At 40.2% G+C, this 24,435-nt stretch overlaps 1 protein-coding gene across 3 annotated transcripts in view; it reads right to left on the reverse strand.

The window, feature by feature from the left end:
- TPK1 (thiamin pyrophosphokinase 1) overlaps window positions 1-24,435 on the reverse strand; it is a 151,340-nt gene that overhangs the window by 83,582 nt on the left and 43,323 nt on the right. For 2 of the 3 annotated variants that reach the window (XM_066362946.1, XM_066362947.1), the window contains one exon: window positions 7,358-7,427. The exons of the other annotated variant lie outside the window; for it this stretch is intronic. In XM_066362946.1, coding sequence (XP_066219043.1) covers window positions 7,358-7,427 — 70 coding nt within the window. The remainder of the gene's footprint in view (window positions 1-7,357; window positions 7,428-24,435) is intronic. 3 annotated transcript variants of the gene reach the window in all.

Consider the following 24,435-nt stretch of genomic DNA (forward strand, 5'->3'; position numbering starts at 1 on the left):
TTTAATACCACTGGTTAAAAAAACAGGAACTAGATCTTAGACAGGAGAGTTTTGAAATTATAGAGCATTTCAGTGTGCAAGTTCAGCAAGAAGTTGTAAATATGGAGACAGCTGAGGGGAAGTAAACAATATACTTGTGAATCCTCCACATATAGGATACTTAATTTATCAAATATTCATTAAATATATACCGTATGGGCCACACTGTGGATACAAAAGTTACCGCAGCCCCAAAGGTTTGAAGTGTAAGCGTTGATATTACAGAACAGTGTCTGTACACGAGAAGTACAGAACGCTGCCGGAGAAGGGGTGGGGAGGCAGAGAGAGTGCAGGACGGTGAGTGCTAACAGAGGGAGGCCTGACTTGGGGAAGTGAGCACACAATACAACATGCAGAGGATGTAGTACATTATTGTGCACCTGAAACCTGTACAATTTTACTAACTAATGTCACCCCAATAAAATTATTTTTAAAAGGGGGAAAAGAAAGAACCAGGAAGAGCCAGGCTTGGGGGAGTCAGTGAGTAAGTCAAGGGGAAGGAAATGCTTCCTAATAATGGGTACTGCACGGGAAGTTATAAATACATGAGATCCTAACAGGAGGTGAGAGACTGAGAATGTCCCTATTCAGGCAACAGAAAGAAGAAATGCAGGAAGTGTGAGGGGTGCAGAGCAAGTCTGAAATGGGGGAGGAGCCCAGGGGACTAGGAAGGTCACAGCTGCCCTCTGCTGTGATTGCTTCCCAAAGTGGCTGGAGGGGAGAGAGGAGGGAGGGGAGAGAGGAGGGAGAGGAAAGAAAGGGAGAGGAGGAGGGAGGAGGGAGGAGGAGGGAAGAGGGAGGGGAAGAAGGAGGGGAGCGAACAGGGGAGGGAGGAGAGAGAGGAAAGAAAGGGGGAGGAGGAGAAAGGAGGGAGGGGAAGAAGGAGGGGAGCGAACAGGGGAGGGAGGAGAGAGAGGAGAGAGAAGAGAGAGAGAGAGGGGAGGGGAGAGGGGGGAGAGAGGGGAGAGACTCTATTTGTAAAACAATCTTCCTGCAGCTGCTTAAAGACAGTCTCATACTGAAAATCCACGGTGCTTTCATGCCTGGTCTGACAAGCATAGCATCTTTGCATACTCCATCCCACACCCCAATGACTCAGAGCTATGTGTGGGTCGCTCTGAGACCTCTGATTAATAGCATTTGATAACCAACAGACTAAAAATATATCACTAAACTGATGCAATCAATAAGTCTAAATAAATGTGTCCTCAGAGTTTGTTGGGTAGAGCTCTTTAATAGCAAGACTCCTAGTGTAAATTTTCTTTTAAATGTGCTCATCATTTCTATTTTCCATCATTTTGATTTAAAGACCCAATAATGCTAACTTGCTTACAGACCTTAATAATCTGATTGCATGAATACTTTTTGAAGAAAACTGGTCCAAGCAAGTGACTATGTATTGCTTGAGGCTGGACTTATAAAAATCAAGCTAAACCAAAGACTTTGGGTTTTCCTTAAGCAAAGTACATACTTGTTTCCTTCCTGCATGAGGTGGGCAAAAGTAGGTTTATAGTTATTTGTATGCAAAAAAGACATGTGGGTTATGATTATTACAACTTTATTATCTCCAAAGAATGTCACAATGGCACAATAGTGCCATTGCCCACCCCTGTATATGCTACAGTATATGTGAGAGTACATTTTTAGACTGTGCCATTAAATGCTTGGACATTAGGTAAAGTAAATCTAAGTCACTGAGAAAATGATAGCCACAGGTAAACTGAAATTAATTATCACATATATTGGAGGTCACCAAGATCAGCATGTATGCTCAGATACAACACTAACTTATTCCATAATAGTTTCATATTTATCACCTTATTCCACAGAAACCTAACAACATTGAGGCTTTTGCAGAATTTTTCCTACTATTTATGTAATCTCTAGGGCTCAATTAACAACTCTGAAATTTTTTTGGAGGGGGGTTCTAACTAGAAGAACTAACATCCCTCCCAGAGAAGCACTTGTAAAAAACAAGATTCCAACTAAAAGGGTAATTCTTAAGAATGACCCATCAGCTGCATTAAATGAACAAACAAAACTATGTGTACCATGTAACGGACACACTACTCAGCCCAGAAAGGGAACAAACTACTGACACAATAAGTGATGATAAGTGAAGGAAGGCAGACATGGAAGACAACCTGTACAATTCTATCTATGTGACCATCGAGAAAGTGGCAGGAGCCACGGTGTGGGAGTTGGGGTACAAAGGAACGAGCAGGAACCTCTTGTGGTAATAGATACATTTTTATCCTAACTGTGGTGGTGGATACAAGTTCAAAATTAATCGAACCACAGACTTAAAACAAACGTATTATATTGTACAAAATTATACCTGAGCAAGCTGATTAAAGACCAAAAGGAATCAGAGAAGCCAAACACCACATTCCTTCATTTCACCACAATATGGAAAGCTAACCATTCTAAAAAGTTATACAGTTACTGCAAGAAGAATATGAACTATGAGAAGAATATGTACAGCTCTTGCCTGAATCTGCATCACATGCATACTCAACTGTTTTACCATTCATCACACTGCAACTCTGAAAGGCCACCCTCCAAGCTCCTCCAAATCTTTTATAACCAGCTCAAATAATACATGTCTTCATCAAGACTGCGCTGAATACTCCAGAAGGTAGTAATCTCTCTGTGAAGCGTCAGAGATGAACAAACTACAGCCCAAGGAAGGAAAATGAACATCAGACATCTCAGAGTACTAAAGTCACGAATCAGACACTGAGTCCTGACCTCACTAATGAACCCATGCACACCCTCTGTCTACATGATCCCCAACCCAGAAGCAACTGCCGCCTACAGTGGACTGGACAGAAAGCAACATCATTAAAGTTTACTCACGGGTAGACTTGACTGACAGACAAGTCATCGATTTCTTCAAGGGTCTATCAGATGCTTGCTGCCAGATGCCCATTTTAATTATATTGAGAAAGTCTTTGCAAGTTCATTTTTAACAGCTAGCCTCCCAAATTATTCAGTTATTTAAATTATATCTTGCCATTGGTGTGGGGACCCAGTTCCTTTTAGAGTGACAACAGACATCCTCTCTTCCCACTTGATCACACTGAAAAGTGGTATTGATCTACTGATGAGAAAGTTGCAAGAATACACAAAGCTAGAAAGTGCAAAATCTTAACGAGGAAGAAATTAATGGAGAGGAGTACGAAATCAAGACTGAAATCCTGTTTTTCTTGTTTAAGCACCACAGGTCCTCCTCATCCCACAGCTGGGAATGTGTATTTCAAGGAATGGGCACTGGCACATATTCAGGGACATTTTTCTAGGTGCTAATCCTTTAAACAGAAGTGCAACTCCAAAGCACCTCAGCTATGCTAGAACAATGTTTATATAAATATAACTTTCTGAAGGAACTCACATTTAAGATGTTACATTCATCGATGACTCTGAAAAAATTGACCTAAAAATAACACTCGCCCCTATTTCAAACTCCTGCACATTAATGACACAAAATTCATAGCAATGTCTTAGACTACTTTGGTGATGAGTTTGAGAGTCTCGAAGTCCCACAAAATCACACACACAAAAATCTCTCTCACATTTAGCACTGATGTTCACACTGCTTTCAAAATACCAATGAATTCAAATGCGAGGATCTTAGTTTCATAAGAGGCTCATTTAGATAGAAATTAGAATGCAGTGACACTCTAGACATAAAGTGGGACTTGTCCTATAAATGATTTTAGTCAAAACATGTAATCTTTTTAGATATAAGATGCTGTGGTTTTATACATACTAATAAGATATATAATTATCCTAATTTTCTTCTCTATAACTGATCTTACAGCTTAGAAACCCCTGGAAAAAAAAGCTTAGTCTTTGTGACATTTCTGCTAAGATATTAATGAAAAATCATTAATTCAATAAACTCTCGGATGTTCATTAGTGTTCTAGATAGTATGAGGCATGTAGGGAAGATTAATTACAATCACTGCCTTGAAGGAGTTCACTACATAGAGAGATCAGCTACCTCTACACACAGATAAATCATAAGATAAAATGAGGGAGTAAATAATTATAAAGTATTATGCAAAGTTAAAGGACCATAGATCACTAGAAATTTATAACCTAGTAAAGGATGGAAGTCTTCAGAGCTCTAAATCAAGGCGACGTGAACCTGACATTGTAATTTAGAAGTGTTATCACAGGGGGAGGGGTGTCATGGCCCACCAGGCTGGAAGGGGAGGGGCCTCAGGGAGCCCGCGGCCTTCAGCTGAGCAGGGTTTCAGGGAGACTGTACAGGGAATACTAGCACGTGCTAGTCAGCCGTCTGAGGGTCAGTGCAGCGCAGGGTCCACAGACTGACCAATCAGGGCAGATGCAGACGACAGGACCCGGTGACCGGCAGTGTCGATATGAGAGGGACCTGCACACAGGCCGTGAGGGGGTCCGGTAGAAGGCACAGAGGAAACGAGCATGGCTGGAAAAGGCTGAAAGCCAAACCCTCATTCTCAAGGTGATGAGCTTTTAGATCTCACCCAGGACACAAAGGACAACCTCCCGTCACTCTGGAGAAACTGTCCTCCATGCTTCCCTTTGTCATAGGACCTATCAGCTGAACTACAGGTTTCTCCTCTGCCTTTATAATCTATCACACGGAAGACTAGTTTCCTCTTTCCTTACGTCTGTGACACTAGGTTTCTTGAGGGCAGGGACTGTATTTACCTAGTAACTATCAACACATCTAAATAACTACAGGAAGTCTTCAATAAATGCTTAACTTAATGACTGAATGAAAAAACCACAAGTCAGATGCTATATTCTTATTTCTGCCACTGGATTATTCTAAAGAGATCCCAGCTCACTCCAAAGCTCTCTCTCATTTTTAATATATTTTTATAAATTTTGGTCAGTTTACCTTAATCTTCTAATAGAACAGGGTTTACAAATGTTTACCCATCTCCACAGGCATGATTTTTAAAAACGAATGATCAATATAAACATTTTTTCCCATGGCGCCAAACTACTTCAGTTGTGTCCTCACGTGAACTATGTCAGGGGAGGCGCCAGGGGGTACGAGGGAGGCCTGCATTGCCGGAATGTAATGTAACTGCATTACATTCTAATAGCTGATCTCGGGGCTGCAGACACCACCGTGCTCCCCTTGATGAAAATTCATTGAGCTATAACATCGAAATGTGCACGTTTGTTTGTTCTTCATGCTCCCTCTGGTGGAAGAGGTTGGTAATACCGCCACAGGCGACTAAATGCAGAAGCTGTTCTGCTCTTTGGGTCTCTGTTACAGGTGCCGGGACAGGAGTAATGGGCGGGGGTGGGGGACTGGGAGGGAGAAATGGCGGCTGGGCAGAGGGGGATCATTACTATTTACTGGGAACGCACAAATAACAATCCTTCAATATTCTTTAACATAGAAAATTTGCACTTTGCTGATCTAATATGGTATCAATAAAATCATCACTAGAGAAACAAAACAAACCTCCAATGCCTATTGGTGATGAGCAAGAAAGAAATAAATCCGCTCCATAAATTTTTCTAGAAAACCTCAGCCTGCTTCCGTTGTATTTTCCCCATCTCCATGGCCTGCAATTATTCAGAGTGGGGCATACTTCATCATTCTGGTCCTGACCATGGTGGCTTTACCTACTTGGCAGAAGCAGGGGGCAGAGGTTGCAAGGCCACCACTGGACTGTTCAATCCCTGGACTATAAACCTGAGAGTCCAGTCAGCCAGGTGACAGCTGCAGAGTTGGAGGTACTGGCCAAGAAATACCTTGATACCCCACATTCTCACTCTGTATTTCTAAAACTAGATAACGGGGGTTAGGAAAACAGTCAATTCAGAATATGAGGAACACAGCACAAAGACTGAGTCTTCCTAAAATTTCTTCCTCTTTAACCCATGTCCACAGCCAAAGCTGGGCTCCACCTGTCATTGTTCTCTGTCTTATCAATGTCCAGCCCAATCCAATAAAAGTGACCAACCCAGAAATAGGTATTTTGCACACACATGCTGAGTGGTTCTAATGACTGAGGGAAAGTGGGAAGCACACCATGAGGACCTCTGCTTCTGTTGTCATAGTTACGTTCACGGGCCACACCTGCCATCAGGGAAGCTGCACTCGGAACCGGACTGCCTGCCCGCAAGCTGGCCACAAGCAGAACAAACATGACCCAATCCATCCTCTCGGCCTCATGGGTATTATGCTTTTCCCTGAATGAACCAACCCAGGCACTTTTTCACACACTCTCCATGTCAGGTCTCCACCATCAGGAGAATCCATGGAGTTAAAAACTAAAGAAGCCCAGTGTTATGAAGTCAGTCATTCCCTGGGCTGATCCTATGCCGTAGTCTTTGATGAAGCACTCAGCCCCAGACATGAGCATGCCCAATTCCAAAGGAAACAAACCTTCCCTCTATAAGCAGCCAGCTGCTTCCAAAGAGGAACCCCAATTCCAGAACTCTGAAGTTAAAAAATCTGATGCCACAAAGATGTATTTCAAGATACATATATTTAATTCATATCTCTGGTCTATTGCATCATAATATCTTCATTTTATTTTTTGCAGAAAGGAGTCAATTTCTCAAACTGTCACTATTTCACTACATTTAATAACATTTACGCTAGAACTGCAACTAAATTTCATAGCTAGTCTACTTATCTCTAGTCTATAAATTCTCCTGTTTGCCAAGCAGTTGAACTATAAACATGTGGATGATGAGCTAGATTTAAATTTTGCTTTTGTCAATGTATTCTTTTTTTCTAAAAATAGCTCAGCTTGCAAAGATCAGGAAAGCCAGACAGCACAGACAACAAATCATTAAGAAATAAATTATTCATCTCCTAACATGCATGTGTGCGTAACTCAGGAGTAACTAGGAGTAAATTGTACTGAGCTTGACTCAACACTAATACAAAAATCTCATATGTTCTGCAACAGAAGATGGATTTCGTATGCGGGAGACTCATTTTTACTCATTTAAACTAAACAACAATTCCAATTACCATTAGGAGTTTTATTTAGTCAATGTTCAAAGGCCTCGCAAATATCGATATTTGATAATGCTATTTTCTGAGGCTTTTGAAGTAGTGGAATGGGTTTATTTTTATTTTTTCAATAAGAATATGATTGGCCTTGTTCTACCAAGAGACACCATTCAAAGCAAAGAAACAGCACAGCATGGTTAAGCGGCTCTTCTCACTGAGATGGTCTTCTGTTCGTTTTGAAGGTAAACTAACAGTCACTACTTACTAGGAAGAGGGTAACACAGACTGAAGAGCAGACTTAGTGGCATCATGGACACCAGCCAAGAGGAAGCTTACCTTTCCCTCTCCCCTTCAGTGACGTCGTACAAGCGGTTGGCACCTCCATCAGCACAGGCTTTTAAAAGAGCTTCAAGGAAAAACACAGAGAGCCTGTCAACACGGGTAGCATAGAGCAATAGCTTCCACAAGTCAAACTGAAAACCGGGCACTCAGACACACGCCACGTCACACTCAGCCAGGGACATTGCTGGTCCCAAAAGCACTGGCGCACGGCACACACAGGCAGACAGAAGCACCCGTGGACGGGCATTTCCTCCTGCCTCTTGTCTGTCCCCTCCTGTCACTGTACGTGGTGTCCTCAGTGTCCCCTAAAGCCTGCTTTTCCTCCTTTAGGACAGAAGGCAGACCTCACACTCCATAACAGAGATAACCTGTGCCCTTTATTGAAGTTAATGTTTATAAATACATTCCATTAATGGCAGGTATTATGGGTTTCCAGATGTTATGGCGATATAGAAGGTCTCCTTCAAAAATAAATAAGCATAAAACTGTAAGTGTATTTGAAAGTATTAAGTAACTAATACTGCGTGAACAGTGTAAAAATGGTGCAGGTGGCGCAACTTTGACTGAAACTTGGGAAGTTTAAGGTACTCAGATGAGACTGCCAGTCTGGTCTCCCCTACGGGGCTGTCCCCTGCTGCGTTCCTAAGCTGTCTCCCTGTCACTCTAGCATTTCATGGTGCTCATTTGTATCAGATATTGATATTAGTACTAAAGCTTCGTGCTGGTGTGCCCTAACATGTTCTTAGTCCACAGACTCCGATATGTGTTGTTACTCCTCTCACTTCTCATATCCCTAGAAACGTTTGGTCTCTTAGCCCCAATGCCTTCTGTCCCTCTCTTTATAACGCCCTTTACCTAACGGTTTAAGATCACACTTCTCTCTCATGCTGGATGAGGAGAGAGCATGCAGAGAGGCTTGGGGCTCTAGCTTCTCACCCTGCCCAGACTACAGCCTGGCTTCCTGTTCCTAGGGAGCTGTTAGAACGAATGTCGCCCAATCCACAGGTCAGTTTCTCTGCCCCGTAGCTGCAGAGAAACAAAGTATTCTGAGCTACTTCCTTTTCTGTCACTTAAGAACTCCCCTTTCCTTTCCGCAAATTTAGCCATTAAAGACATTTAAGACATAAACTTAGATATTTAAGAGTGTTTATAAAATTCTCCACATTTCCAGGTGCTTAATAACAGGTAGGCTATGGTAAAGGACATCTAATTGGCCATATTGGCAGAAATAAAAGTCTCAATGTACATATTTTCCACTAATCCACACGTGAACTATTTTCTTTGATCTGTATCAGAAACAAAACAGAGGCCAAGTGGCCAAAAAGATAGTCTTTATTTTCCTTCAAGCTGTCTCATTTGTAAGTGGCATCAATTGTTAAGCAATTACAATAATTTAATAAATGTACACAATGCTCATTACAATACTGGATCACAGTAAGTACTCAATCCGTAGGAGTCCTGACATGTGGTTGTCAGAGAGGAAGGAGTGGGGGGCTGGGTGAAAAAGGTGAAGGGGGTAAGAAGTACAATTTGGTAGGTAAAAAACAGTCACAGGGATGTCAAGGACAGCATAAATACTATATAGTCAGTAATAGCATAATGACTATGAACGAGGCCAGGTGGGTACTGGAAACATCAGAGGGAATACTTTGTACACTATGTGACTGTCTAACCACTATGCTCTAATTGATACACCTGAAATTGATACAAAATAATATTGAATGGCAAATGTAATTGAAAACAAACAAACAACAAAGTTGTAACACTGGTGCGGTTCTAAAGGCATGTAGGGAAATCCTGATGAACATGTTATGAATGGGGGAGGGTAAAGGGGTATAAAGAAAAATGAAAAATAAGAACCCTCTTTCTCCATTTTTGTTGGAATTAAAATACAGTCTAAAAAGCCTTGTTCTGCTATAAAAATATAGCCTGAGCCATTTAAAAGATGAAAAACAAACTAAGTCTTTTACAAAGATATCTAAGACCAACATCTCATTTTGCCAGTTACTGACAATACCCAGTTCCTCATACGGAAAGGCACCCAAATTCAAATCAAGCCACCAAAATCACTTGCAGAAGATTACAGGATATTCGACACATTGAAAAATTTTCCTAAATCTAGAAATTCAAAATCATCAAAATCTAAAACGGAGAGACCATCTCACATATAAAAAATATGGTTCAGAGTAACTGAATAGAGAGATTGAAAAGATGGATAAAGAGAAACAGATGCTGAACGATTAAGAATTAACATCAGACTGTACAAAACAGTTCTCTGTAAACAAAATTAACAAGCACATGGGATCCTTTTATGTAAAAATTGATTCGTTAAAGTAATATAAAAATCTAAGAGATAGTTTTTTCATTGGCTAAGATTATCAAATAAATAACTTGTCAATTTTTCACAGTATGTTATTTTGCCAAGATCAGTTGAATTCAACATTTAAACCAATTATGCACAAGGACCTATCTGGAATAGAAAGATGACTAAGACACAGAGCTAGCCCTTCAGACTCACATCAGAGTAGAAAAAAAGAGAAACAAGCAAATGTATGCGCAATGCACTGTAAACTCTACCAAAAGCAACAATAGTAGTGGGAAAATGAGGGGAGGAGAGGAATTTCAATAGACGACTCTGTCTAAAGCTTCTTGTTAATAAATCTGGTTCAGCTAAGATGGGTGTTACTTTTACAATCCAACCTTTCTCTGATGCTTGTTCTTTCTCATACCTAGATTTAAATGGCTAATTTAGAATAGTTTATAAAAAAAAAAGAGCGATAACTAGATCACTGGAAGTAAATTCTTCACATTTTTCCTGTTTTAAATGCAAAGGCAGCCAAAACCACCATGATGGAACCTGCAGACTACTCTCTTCACCAGGATGTTGGGGTGACCCCTCTAAAAAAACAAATTTCAGTCGTGTCCCTAAAACTATTTTGTTTTCAATAAAGCTTGATAAAAATGACGTGTTCTGTCACATTTAAAATTCTATTAACAAAAATGTTTTAACTACTTCAGATGTTTTTCCACGTACATAAATAAAGCTGCATTTGAAAAATAAAACCCCTCAAGCATACCATAAATAATGTTGACATACATTCAGTGAGAGCAATTTGAAAAATGAAAAACAAAATATCACTGTTACTGAAAGTGGCCAAATAAGAGACCAGAAGTAGATGGCCCTCTTTCTTTAATAAGATATTTGTGGCACATCATAATGAATCAACCTCAAAAATACATTCATTCCATCATCATTTAGATTGTTCTAAGCTTTCATGAACAGAAGTTACTGCATGAGTTATCTTTTAAAGTAAAAATTTCACTGGCTTGTTCAGCAAAATTTTTGCAGATTTGTCAAATACTGTAATTTCAATGGTTGGGCAATTATTTACCACGGTACAGGCTGATAAACAGCTGCAGACTGAAATGCATTAAAATCTCCATAAGCCTTCATATATTGGTACTACCTATAAATACAGTAAATACATCTTAAACTAACATTTTTTTTTTTTAGCCTGGACAATGTAAGTTCATGTTACCCACCAACAATGCAGAATTTCACTCACTGAGGAAGTAATTCGCTATTTCATTAATTTCCACTGAAGAAAAGTTGGAGAGATAGCATTTGACTTTCTGCACAGTACACTATTAAATAAGTTCCAGGCATTAAGATAGAAGAGAAAAAAAAACAAAGTAAAATTAAAAAAACATTTCTCAGTTTCAGTTGTCCGAAAGAACACCACAAATAGATTTCAATGCTAGTCTAGATCAAGTACTTATTAGTCCTATGGCTATGAGCTGATTCTAATGCAAAATGAAGATTATTACATATATTTTACCAAATTCACAAAAGTTTTTTAGACTAGAGAGACAACATAGATAAAACTGGAAGGAAAGAGCACGGGAAAACAAATTCTGTAACATCTTGTTGATGAGGCTATAACTTTGAGGGGCAGCTTGGCAGATATATGCAATTTAAATGTGTATGTCCTTTGATCCAGAAATAGAAAAAGCTAGCAGCACACTGAAATGGCCACCAATTGAGTATTGGTAAAACATATACCAGCTCTAATGTGGAACCATTAGGGAAAAAAAGTAACTCACATATATTGTGTTCATGTTATCTCTTATAAGATAAATTATTATTTAAAATTTTAAGTATCTCTAGGTCCAATCTTCCTTGCAGTACCAACTCAAATAGATAGGAACACCAAATTCAAAAAAACGAAGAACCAGGCCAAGGTTACATTGTCAAGGTTTATCAAGTAAATATGTTGATCAATGATAAAAGCAAGAAGAAAAACAACATCAGATACTATCATCTGTACATGAAACAATAAAGGCATTGATTTTTACATTTACACAATTATAAGCACAAGAGATTGGTTATAGTGGCACTTCCGCAGAAGAGGAGCAGGTTAGAACAGAGATTTGTTTTGTGCATAGCTGATTTTCTTCAAGGGGACCCCACTCACTGGCATTTAATCTTCACCCAAATCTAGATTTGGGAGATGGCTCAATCCGTGCCAGGACCATTTCCCACCTGGGGTAACTGACTCAGAGACAGAGGTGTGATCTAACCCAAGACCATGAGACCTGAAGACTTTCCCGATTCCCTTTTCTACTGTTCTGCGACCTGATGGTGGACCTGGGTCTGTGACCTCCCCTGCCACCCCAGAGAGTGACGTCCAGACAGTGAAGATGAGCAAGGAGACAAGAGCATTGTGGGAGTCCCCCCCATCATGGCAACAGCCGGCCACTAGCCTTATTAATTGCTGCTCCAAAGACACAATCTTCCCCAAATCTGTGCCAGACCAAGCCCTTAAAAAGAGCTGTGACTTTTGTTGATTGATAGTCTGCCTATTATTTTATACACTGCCATCAGCAGAGCCCTGATAATGATCCAAATCAGTTAGTTCACGGGCACAGTTAACAGCTGGAGTAGCATGTTTTCCTATCAAGGCTTGACTTCGTGGGGAACAGCCGTCACTGAAGGCATTGTACGGAAATGTACGCTCTCCCAGAGAGAGCAACAATTTGCTTTGCTCATAGGAGTGCCAAATGCATCCTTAACCGCTGCTTAGATAACTTGGAGTTTCAGATGAAAGGTTTTATTCATACTCCATTTATGTGCCATTATTAGGAAATCTCACATTTGTAATACCCCACAAATAGTCAGTGAAATACTCTTAAATTTTAGTCAAGATGGCAGCACAGAATTATCCTTCCTTCAAATAAGAGGAAGTGGTGTTTGTACCGAGTGCCTGCACGCACTGAGCTGTCCCAGTCCTAATGACCTGGCTGAGGCCGCATAATGGAGAGTTGTACTCCCTGTAGGTAAACGATGCTGTGTAAATTGTTTCCTCTCTGCCACCTTCTACTCCTCCCCTAGTTACGTGCTATGGAAACAGTTTGACATCTCCTCATTCCTGGTGCTGTTTATCAAGCCTACGACCGGGTGCCTCTTGAACACTGACTGACACCAAATACCTCATTACTAACAAATCTTGAAAACAGTTAATCATCAAGCTGTCTGTTTATCCTAATGTGACAAAAGAGAATTTTTCTAAAAGATGAGTAAAGCTCATATTGTGCAAGCTGCACAGAAAAACAAACATATGTGAAGTTGGATCATGCGTACTTGTCCAAATGTGAGTTGTTAGGAATGATTGAAGCCCAGGGCATTCTCAATCATTACGTTTTTACTGAAGGTTGCCACACTTTAGGGGTCAGGTGTCAAATATGCACTCTCAGCCTATGGGGGGATAAGAAAATGTGTAACCAGGCTGAGCTGGTTCTGCTATAATGCAGGCTTGCTCAGCCTTGACACTATTCACAATTCGGGCCTTTGTTGTGTGGGTTGCCCAGTACACTGTAGGATGCGTTGCAGCATCCTTGGCCTTACTGACTAGGTGCCTATAGCACCCCTGAGTTGCAATGACCAAAAATATCTACAGACAATGCCAAGTGTTCCCTCCTGGGCAAAATCACTCCCAGTCAAGAACCAGTGCCCTAACTGGAGGACCATACACCTCAACAGTCTGTACGGTAAACCAGCTCACTGCTATTCTCTGAACTTCCAGTTTAAAAGCAGGACTCGTCTACCTAGCTACCAAAGTCAGGTGAGTTAACCAACCAACTTACATTCTCGCTAAACTGCCTTCATATGTATCCCAGACACAAAGCGACCACATTCTCCTCGGTTTTACATCTTTTAATCATCAGTCAGACTTGACAATCAGTATACCTGTTGGATGTCTATAATATTTTGGTTAACCTCCGAGCACGACCCCACATCCTCCCGTGTCTCCTATTCATCTGAGACCATATTACTCAATTACTACCACTGGTCGCAAGAGCCAAGGTCAGGTCCTTGTGACTGCCCTTGGGATCTGCTGGGTGGTCCCCCATCACCTCCCATGTCAGATGAGAAATGGCCATCCCTCAGAGATCACTTCAGACAGTGAGCATGGAAAGAGACAACTTCTACTGGCTCAGTGTGCTGCATCCTATACAAGCACTGGGGAAGTGACAGGGACCAAACACTGAGATGTGGCAGTGCCCTCTGAATGAGCACCCACAAAGGGGTGCCTGGAACTACCGAGAGCTGGAACAGAAGAAAACAGCAATGGTGGTAGCTGCCCCGCTTGGCAAAAGTAAAAGCTGTTTTTTGTTTGTTTGTTTTTAATCACTTTGTTGATGCAAATTACAACACAATAGAAGGACCTGGAGATTTGGAGCAGATTTGCCTGTTCCTTTGGCACCAGAATTTCTTCCCCTCTCCTTTCATTTTGCGCATCAGAGGTCCATGAAATCTCAGAACTTACATGCAGGGCACATCTCAAATGAGGGATTTATTGTTACATATTGAAAAGTAAAAATGCGGCAAAATTAGGTTGTTTGTTACAGAAAAAGTGATACATTTATCTTATTTTGCAGAGACAGGAAAATACCTGACCTGATCATACCTGTACCTCTCTGAGTATCTTTGACATCTTTATAAAAAACATTTTAACACAATTTACTAAGTGAGCACTTCTGGTAAACACATATATTCTCTTAAACACTAATCACTCAATGTAAACAGTAATGATAGCTTAGTCTCAGCCAGTCAATCTTAATATAAAACAACTAGAAACTGCAAAATAATCACATATTTTTACTGCTAATATAAGAATTTCCCATTATGATCTTAGAACTTAACTATGCTCTTTTTTTTTTTAACGGAGCACAAACAATCATAAGCTAATTCTTCTTCCTCCTTAGGGGAAAAGAATTAAGAGATAGGTCTTGGCCAGTTGGCTCAGTGGTAGAGCATCAGCCCAGCATGTGGATGTCCTAGATTCAATTCCCAGTCAGGGCACACAAGATAAGTGCCCATCTGCTTCTCTACCCCACTCCCATCACTTCTCTCTCTCTGTCGCACAGCCATGGCTCAATCCGAGCAAGTTGGCTCCAGGAGCTGAGGATGGCACCATGGCGTCTGCCTCAGGCACTAAAATAGCTTGGTTGCTGAGCAGAAGAGCAGTGGTCCCAGATGGGCAGAGCATCGCCCCGTAGAGGGCTTGCTGGGTGGATCCTGGTTGGGGCGCTAGCGAGAGTCTGTCTCTGCCTTCCCTCCTCTCAATTAAAAAAATGATTAGGGAAAATATTTCTAGAAGAAAGATTGAAAGAAGAGGAATAACACTGGGGAACAAAATTTTGGTTGCATTCACAAAAACACCTGTTCTTACCTAATTCAGTGTGCTGATATCAAATCTGACATTAGTTTTTCTCTGTAAGCTACAGTTTTTTGCAATTCAAGATTTTAGGTTTTCATCTTATTGTAAAATTTTCAACATTTAGTTTAATATAATGAAGTAGAATGTCTTCTTGGGCATCATCTTTGTGAAAATATAATAATTTATATAATGCAGTAAATACACTAATACACTAAAAGATATGATTGCATCAGAATTTGTCTACAATTTCAAAATAGAACATATTAAAACATTTATTTTAATCATAAAATTTGCGCAAAACTTATTTAAATTCTATTCAGGCAAAAATTTGCGTTTGTAGCTCTTGTGTTTGTGTACTTGTTGAGGACAATCTCATTTAATGTTCCAGTAGTAGTCTGCTTATCACTAACAGCTCCAAGATTTTTGGGAAACTTATCAAGGTGACTGTTCAGGAAGTGAATCTTAATGCTCATGTTACATCCAATGTCGTGAAAAGCCAACAGCATCTTTTGAACCAGAAGTTTATATGATAGTTTTCTGCTTTTTTGTTGCCAAGGAAGTTCTTTGTCACTGCCACAAAATACTGCCATGCTGCTTTCTCCTCCTTATTCATCTTCCTGGCAAATTCTTCATCACGTATGAGGGTTCGAATTTGAGGTCCATCAAATACACCTGCTTTTATTTTCTCGAAAGACAAGGCAGGAAAAGCAGAAATAGTATGTTGAAAGCATTCACTTTCTCTATTCAAAGCCTGAACAAACTGCTTCATTAAGCCAAGTGTGATGTGAAGTGGGGGAAAAATGATCCTGTCTCAATTAATTACAGGTTCATTCACAATATTTTGCATCCCTACTTCCAGGGCTTCACGTTTCGGCCACTCCTTCTGTGTCCAGTGTTTCTCCAGAGCTTAGCTGTCCCACAAACACAGAAAGCAAGGATACTTCGTGAAACCTCTCTGTTATCCTAGCAGGAAATTTGCCATTTTAAGATCCACACAAATGATCCAGTTATGCTCCTCATACTTCAGAAAGTTGAGGACAATTTTTATGTCATTCTTACTAAGTCATTCAATTCAGGTTTGCTAAACTGCTGAGGGGTTAATGACTGCTTGGCATCAGAAGAAGATCCTTCAGATTCTACAACTATTTCCTCATGCATCTTATCAAAATACACTTGATCACCATGTTCACTTTCTTTGTCCTTAGAAGAAATAAAACCATTGAAAACTGGGACTGGGAGTGTCTCAGAGTGGGGGATAGGTCGTATTGCTAAAGGAATATTAGGATATGCGATCATATGCCGTTTTTTCATGCCGATGCCCTATGTATGCATCAGACAGAAATAACAGTCACTGCTGTGGTCCTTAGGTTCACACCAAACCATGGGAATACCAAAAGGCATTCCTTTGCATTTTCCTTTTGTCCAGTCACAAAGCATTTCCTCACAATTATGACATATGATATGAGGAGCCCAATTCTTGTCTTGATCGCCAGGGGAACTTGAAAATAGGCAATATATGCACGTGCCACAAATGATGAAATATTGCACCTTTGACATTGAAGTGTGTAACTGCCACATATATTACAGAAGGTGTCAGGACTATTCTTACATTTACGCCTACTCGAAGAAGCCATGATTCAATCTTAAAACAAAATAAGAGGGTGCTCTTTATCAGATAATAATTTTTTACATTTAAAAACAACTATAATTATGTAAAAGTGATGTTTATAAAACATTAATTGCCTTGTGGTTATGTTCAATCCAAGAGTCCTTGCCCTTTAACTCCAATTTAAAAACCAATGCATGCCATTAACTGTAACAAAAAGAAATTAAAATTGCATAAAAACTAGAGCATGCACCAAAAAACGGATTTCAGATTTGGAATCAGCGATGCAGAAATATATAAAAAGAGTTCTAAAACCTCATGCAACAGAAAGTGGGGGAAAAAATTGTTCCCCAGTGATTGGATTCAGGCCAAAAGCAAGAATTCAAAAATTCACAGTGCACCTTCTCTGGGTCAAGAGTTACCAACCTGTGGATAAAAGCACGATTAGAGAGCCCAGTGCCTTGAGGAGGTGAACAACTGCCTTATTAACCCCATTTCTGAGCCGGCAAGTTATCTCAGGGCATTCTTAGAGATAAATTAATCTTAGTTGTTAAAACATAATTTATTAAGGAATGAAAAATCTCATTTTCAGCAGTAATTAAAAGGAGGCAGTTGCCTTGGAGTTTGGTCAGATACGGGAACGGCGGTGAGAGATCAGGCTGAGAGGAGACCAGACGGAGGCGACGTGGGACAACGTGGGACGTATGGAGTTCAGCACAAAGGGTGGTCGTTAAGGGGTCTGCGTCTGAGTGTCCCGTTCTAACTTCCGTGTCCACGGCCCTGCTTCCTTGTATGCTAGAAGAGGTGAGAGGAGATAGGAGTGGGAGGCATGCACTCGGGAGGCTGTTGGAGAGCCCAGGAAGGTGTGGCTCACCCAGGGTTTGCAGCTCTTATTGTTCGACATTATGTTTTTGAGGGAAAGTACAAATCTAGTTCACTAGATGCATTTAATTGCTGCTCAGAGTTAATGAATATGTCAAAAATATTTATCTCATCTTCTCTGAGTAGACATTTAGGTGGTTTATATATATTTCCTGTTTTGAAAAATTCTGCAGCGATCATTCACATGCCTCCTTGTGCACACAGAAAACATCTCTCAGTGGCCCACCCCTAAGTGGAAAATCACTGGATCACAGAATATGCCCACTATTACTTTTGCTACATAAAAACTGAATTGACCGTACTGATGCACACAACTGTATTAACTGTATTTTTTAAGTAGCAAACTAAAGCAGACACGCTGGGCTCTCTTTATATTAAATAGGTACACAGGGGGCTTGATTATAAATCTGAACACCACTGCTGGGTTGGAAGCAGCTTAGTAAAAATGAAAGGTACTGACCATCAAGTGCTGTGACTCAGGGACACCAGTGAGGACTACCCCCGGGATGGAGGCTGACCACCCTCTTCGTTTCTGCTCCTGTCTGTCTCCTGCAGTAAATGCTTGTGAACTCACCTCTTCAGAGCTGCCCCCTGCTCTCTGCATCAGTCAGTGCGCCTCCCTAACGGTAGGCACAGCTATTCACAGCGATTGCCATCAATCTGCGTAATAACCGCTCCTTGTTCACTCGTCTGTAGGCAACACTGAATAAGCACCAACTGTCACCACAAATACAGCAAAAACCAGGCACCATTCCAGCTCTCAAGGGAGTCACAGTCTAGATCTGCACAGTATGGCATACTAGATGGCGTGGTGACCACTGGGCACTCCTGGTACTGAGTGTCTGAAATGTGACTACTGTAGTCTCAATGAAATGTGCAGTAAGTGTAAAATAAACACTGGGTTTTTGACAGTACAAAAAGGATATCAAATTAATCATTATCAATTTTACATTGGTTATATGTTGAAGTGACAATATTCTGAATATAGCGGGTTACATAAGACAGTATGACAATTTCTCCTGCTTCTTTTTGCTTTTTTAATGTGGCTACAAGAAGACTTAGATGCATACCTGTGGCGCACACTGCGTTTATTTCAACCAGCGCTGGTCAAGAAGGTGTGAGACAAGTGTAACAACAGAGGGAGGTGTCACCTGAGGGGACTGATCACAAAGCCCACAGGAGCGTGTAGAAAGGACAGAGCCCCTCGGAAAGCCATGGGAACCAAGACCACAAATATAAAAATAGTGCTTTAATATTATTTTAAAAGTAGAGTGTGTTAAGTGGGAAAAATAAAAAGCAAAGAATGGAATCACGTCAGGCAGATGCCCAGAGGAGAGCAGAAACCACTGTTAGGGGACCCGGGCTACACGGTCACATGGCTCTGGGGAAGCCTGGGCAAGACCAGACTTTTGATTTAAAAATACGACAATAATCATCTTTGTGTGTATGTGTGTGTGTGTGTGTGTTATTCCTTCTTTGAGCAACTTTAGACAACTGAAATAAAACACTGAACACACAAAAAAGAAACAACCTATTATCTACCTCCTATTCCCTATTACTTTACTTACGAGTCTTCCATACCTTGAGAACTGCCAAATCTGACAAACAAGCAGCTGAGTAACACCCACGATAAAGGAAAACGGTACCCAGAACACAGCCCCTCTCATCCATTATACACAGGAACCTGTTACATCCCTAAGGAAAAAGCTGAAGGTATTTCATAACCTCGGGGCTTCTGCACAAGTCTTGACTCAAATCTGCATGAGCACCATAGGATTTTCATATTATAGCAGTTTTTTAAAATACATAATATTATAGCTAGCTTTTCTCTGTTCTAGAGCCTATAGGCAACTTTCCTTTTTTAATTATAAGAAAATAGATGCAAAATGAATGTTAATCAGCTCTGTGATGGACAGTAGGTTACACAAAGGCAAGACCAGGAATGCCTCTTCTGAGCTCCAGTCCTTTCCCTTACACGGAGCATCACAGGAAAATATCTGTGTGAAAATAATAACAATAATAATAAAACAATGAAAATGTAAAAACAGCACAAAGAAAAATAGTGAGATTGTTTTTAGATGATCATCTTTAAAACGAGACCCAAAAAATTAATTTCAACAGCTGGAAATTACATTTGTCTCAGGTTACACAAATGTTGCTGCTATTTGCAAACATGATGAATGGGGCGCAGCTTGCAAGCATGATGGGTAAAAATAAATATTTCATTATGCAAAATGTGTTTCATTGTTGCGCTTGTAAATGTGAAACAATTATAAGTTCTGCATGGCGGACACATGCTGTTAGTCATTTCCACTGACTGGCAGGTAGTGGGCGTTTTGTTGTTTTTTTTCTTTCTTTTTTTTTTGGCTGCAGTGCATCTGAAAATAACTTTTTTGATATCTGATGATAGAAACTAAAATAACTATCTCCTTTCCTGCTGAAGTAGGGAACTATTTCCCTCCCTACCACTATGATCCCTGGAACATAAAAAGCAACAGTAAGTAGAATTCAGTAATAAAAAGAATCCAGTGCCCCAGGATGGGAAGGCAGAAATAATAAAAGATGCTTCCATTCTTTTTAAAAAGATGTATTCAAGCTTGTTTTAAAAATTCATAAGATATACAACCTCATAAATGCACAAAGAAGGACAATATAGCCCGGAGAAATGAACCGAGACAGAAATATTGATCTGTACAATATTTTTAATAAGCGCATTGCCACGGTGTGCCCTCCAAACAAGCTGTCCTCACAGTGTGGCGATGGCCCACTTGTTCCTGGCCAACCCACCCGAGACCAGAGACAGAAGGGTCCAGTCCTCAGGTAACACGAGCAATGTAAGGAGCCAAGAAGCCACATCCTAAATATTACTCTGCAGAAGGCTTTGGTTAGCTGGAATAAATTACCAAAAAGTTTAAAGAAGAAAATTTGAAAAGATGAGTGCTTTAAGTCATCAGTGTGGAGAAGTCTCTGTTCTTTCTCCATCCCAAAACAACAGAATGAAAAAACAAAATAGAAATTACACCTCAGAGAATGAAATAGAAATTATATCTTAGAGAAAACTAGGGGAACCCTCTCACCCAACCACAATACACCCCAAAGTGCTGCCGAAGGGGTACCACAGCAGGGGTAGATGCCGAGGGGTCCTTGGGCTCAAGATTCAGGTACAAAGTCAGTGCAGGAAACAGGAGGTAGTCAGTGCCGCTGACACGAGGTAGAGGACAGGGGGCGGGACTGAATCGTGAACAGCCTCTGTTGCCCACCGCCGTGGCAGCCGTGAAAGGCACTGAACACTCTCAGTACACAACCCAGTGTCTACAGCACGTCTGTGAACGGAGGAGTCCCTGCTCCCCTGCTGTCCCAGCCCCCACATCAGCCTGTGTCAACTCAGTGGTCTGGGGGGAGTCAATTGATTCGAAGATCAATAAAAAGGAAAGAGCACAGGATCTCGAATAGACCAAAACTTAAAGGAGAGAGAAAATAAGGGTGGAAGAAGAAAGACAAGAAGTAAAAAGGGAAACCCTGAGAAAAAGCCAGCAGTGAAATGCTGCCACCAGGCACATGATAATCAGACTAGAAATATCACTGCAATTCCAAGAACTTAATGAAAAAGTAAACACATTCAAAGGGATATAAGAGCTCTCGAAAGACAGGGCCAAATCACAGAAGATGAATTATGAGCCCACAAAATCCATCAAAGAAATTAAATCTAAACAGGAAGCTGATGGACGCAGAAGGAACTTAACTGAAAAGGACAAAGGACCGTGTAGTGTGAAAAACTAGACGGTCAGTCAAAACAGTCCAGGTATATCATACATCAGAGTCAAGCGTTTTAAGCAACAGGTGCATGTGAAGTTTATACCGTGGGCCCCATATCATTGTGAAACTGTCACAACTAATAAACAAATTCAGTAAAGGTGCAGAAAAAAATAAACAAAAACTTGATGCCCTTCCTTTTCCTCTTTTTCTTTTTATACTTTGTCTAAAATCTTAAATTGCATTTGCAATCTTGATAAAAATATTGGGGTCAGACAGGTGGGTTGCCTTTTATTTTTTGTTTTTCTTTTGGTGTTATCCTTAAGAGCCAGTGGAACACTGCATCTGGTTACAGAAACAGTCTACTCAGAGTCCTTACGCAGAGGAAGAGGACACGCCATGGTAAAGCATCCTTTATGGGACCACTGACGCACTCCATTCATGAAGCTCAAAGATGCTGCAATGGTGGGAACTGCGCGCTGTTCTTCCAGATAACAATTCTGATAATAACTTCTATTTATCAAGTAATTACTACCTTCCAGGTTCAGATATGATCGCACTTTATCCTCACAGTACTCTCATAAGGTATCTTTGATCGTTTCTATTTATGAAATAAGAAAATGCAGGCTCCCCACTGTAGACAACTGGGAAGCACACGCATGCACACACAGCCCTTGGACCTGTGGTAGGGATGTTATGCTAGTCCCTCAGTGTCTGGTAGGTTTTGGTATAAAAACTCTCACTGCCATTTAACTCCTTTTCAACCTCTATCTCCTTTTGAAATAATTATGTACACAGATGCTCCTCACCTTACACTGGGGCTATGTCTAGGTAAACCCACTGCAAATTTCAAATATCCTAACTCAAAAACGCATTTAATATACTTAATCTAGCAAACATCACAGCTTAGCCTAGAGTGTGTTAATTTTATGGGATGGGAATTAAATCTCAGTAAGCAGTTACAAGAAACAATAGACATTAAGATATAATTTAGCATCGTCTGATCTTCATTATTCTGATAACTCTTAATGTTTTTGATTGGGATGTTTACTTTCCTTAAGGTTTAATTTACAGCAGACTTGACACTCTGTCCTCACTTCTGGACATATCCACGCAGTTTGGGCCTGTGGGTCTCAGATCTCACACGTATCCCGATTACCTGGTGGCCCCAACTCCAACATTCTGGAGTCATAGATCTTAATTTTACTACACAGATCTTTGACATGTATTTCTGGGCTTGTACCTAAGTATTTTGATTTATTTGAAGTGGTTTTAGTGACACTGTGTTTTAAATTTTGATTTTCACATGGTCATTGTCATTGTATACACATGTGATTGATTTGCATGTAAGGAAGAAGGACCCTAATTTGAAAAGTGACACAGTTTGTTCCCATAGACAATAATGCCACACAGCAGAGCCTCTTCTTATTTAGGCATAATCTTCCAATTGTTTTCATAATTTTTGAGGTTTTGTATAATGTTCAGCCACATTATAAAAAAAATATTTAAATATAAGTTTATTTTGGGGGGGACATTTTAGAAATAAAATATTCATTCAGAGAAAATAATTTTCTAAGGAAATGAGTGATCCAGAATACAAAATGATCTGGGAACCTATTTGTAGTATAATATATAAGTATAATAACTTAATGTAAACTATAGTATAATTTAAGTTTAATTTTTCTGTGTGCTGTTTTTTTAAACTAAGTTTGTTTTGATTTGGGCTTAGTTCTAAATAAAAATCGCCTTGCTCAGCCTTTGCCTCTGAAGTACTCAATATCTCTCCTCCTCCTTGATAGACATTAACATTAAACATAGTGAATTAGACTTCTGGTTAATGACATTTCAAATGAAATTGCACATATTGATTTGCCCATTCAATCATCTATGTAAAAATATATATTAGGTGTATTCAGCAGTCAGGACACCCGGATTCATATCTGACGTCTTGCTGTGGATTTATGTGTTATTTTCTCAGTAACCTACAGTTTGCTATTCACTGATAAGACCTTCCTTTATTGGTTAAAGTTGACTTTGCTGCCTTCACGCAATATTCACCACCACCCTTTATTGGTTGCCGAGTTACGACCAACATAAATAAAGAAAGCAGGGAGAGAAAGAAGAGGCAGAATAGACCATTTATTTTCATGCGTGTAGGTTGCCATTTAAATCACAATTGTCAGGGTAAAGTCGAGTTTAATGGTCATCCTTAACCAGTTGGGGGGGTGATATGTGCAGTTTTATCCTTTCCATGTTGTGTTTTATGGATCTGTCCCATGTGGTTCAGCATAATGATGATTTAGTAACGGCATTTTATTGTTCAAACTTGATGGATGGATTGGGAAGGGCTGTTTGCTTTATCCTTCCATTTCACTATAACTAACAGTTTGACAACAGAGCAAGTCCCTGCCTGGTGTCCACAGGCTGCATTAAAGAATTCAATGGTTTTAGAATATTCAGAGAGTTGTACAACCATCATCACAGTCAATTTTAAAATATTTTTATCACTCCAGAAAGAAATCCCATACATCTTTGGACCTCTCCCTAACTGCCTATCCCTCAGCTCTGGGCATCCACAAATGTATTTAATTTCTGTAGACTTACCAGTTCTGGATGTTCCGTATGAATGGAACCCTATGAGGTCTTTTGTGCCTGGATTCTTTCATGTAGCTTAATGTTTTTAAGGTTCATCCATGTTGTAGCACGTATCGGTATTTTATATCTTTTTGTGGACAATTTTCCATTTTATGGACATACCACTCAATTGGTTATGCATTCAATAGTTAATGGACGTTACGATTGTCTCCACTTTTTGGCTATTAAAAATAATGGTGCTAATCAACATTCACGTGCAAGTTCTGTGTGTGTTGACATGTTTTCATTTCTCTGGGGAATACACCTAGGGGAGAAATTTTTGGGTCAAATGGTAACTCCATATTTAATAAGCTGACAGAATACCTCTGGAAGGGACTTCATTATCTTACGCTCTTACCAGCAGTGTATTTGAGTTCTGACCTCTCCACACCCTTCCCAGCACAGATCGAACCTTCTGATGCCAATCACCTCAGTGGGTGGGAAGTGGACTCTCACTGACTCGCATTTCCCTGATG

This window comes from Saccopteryx leptura, chromosome 2 (assembly GCF_036850995.1).
Source record: "Saccopteryx leptura isolate mSacLep1 chromosome 2, mSacLep1_pri_phased_curated, whole genome shotgun sequence".
NCBI classification, from domain to species: domain Eukaryota; kingdom Metazoa; phylum Chordata; class Mammalia; order Chiroptera; family Emballonuridae; genus Saccopteryx; species Saccopteryx leptura.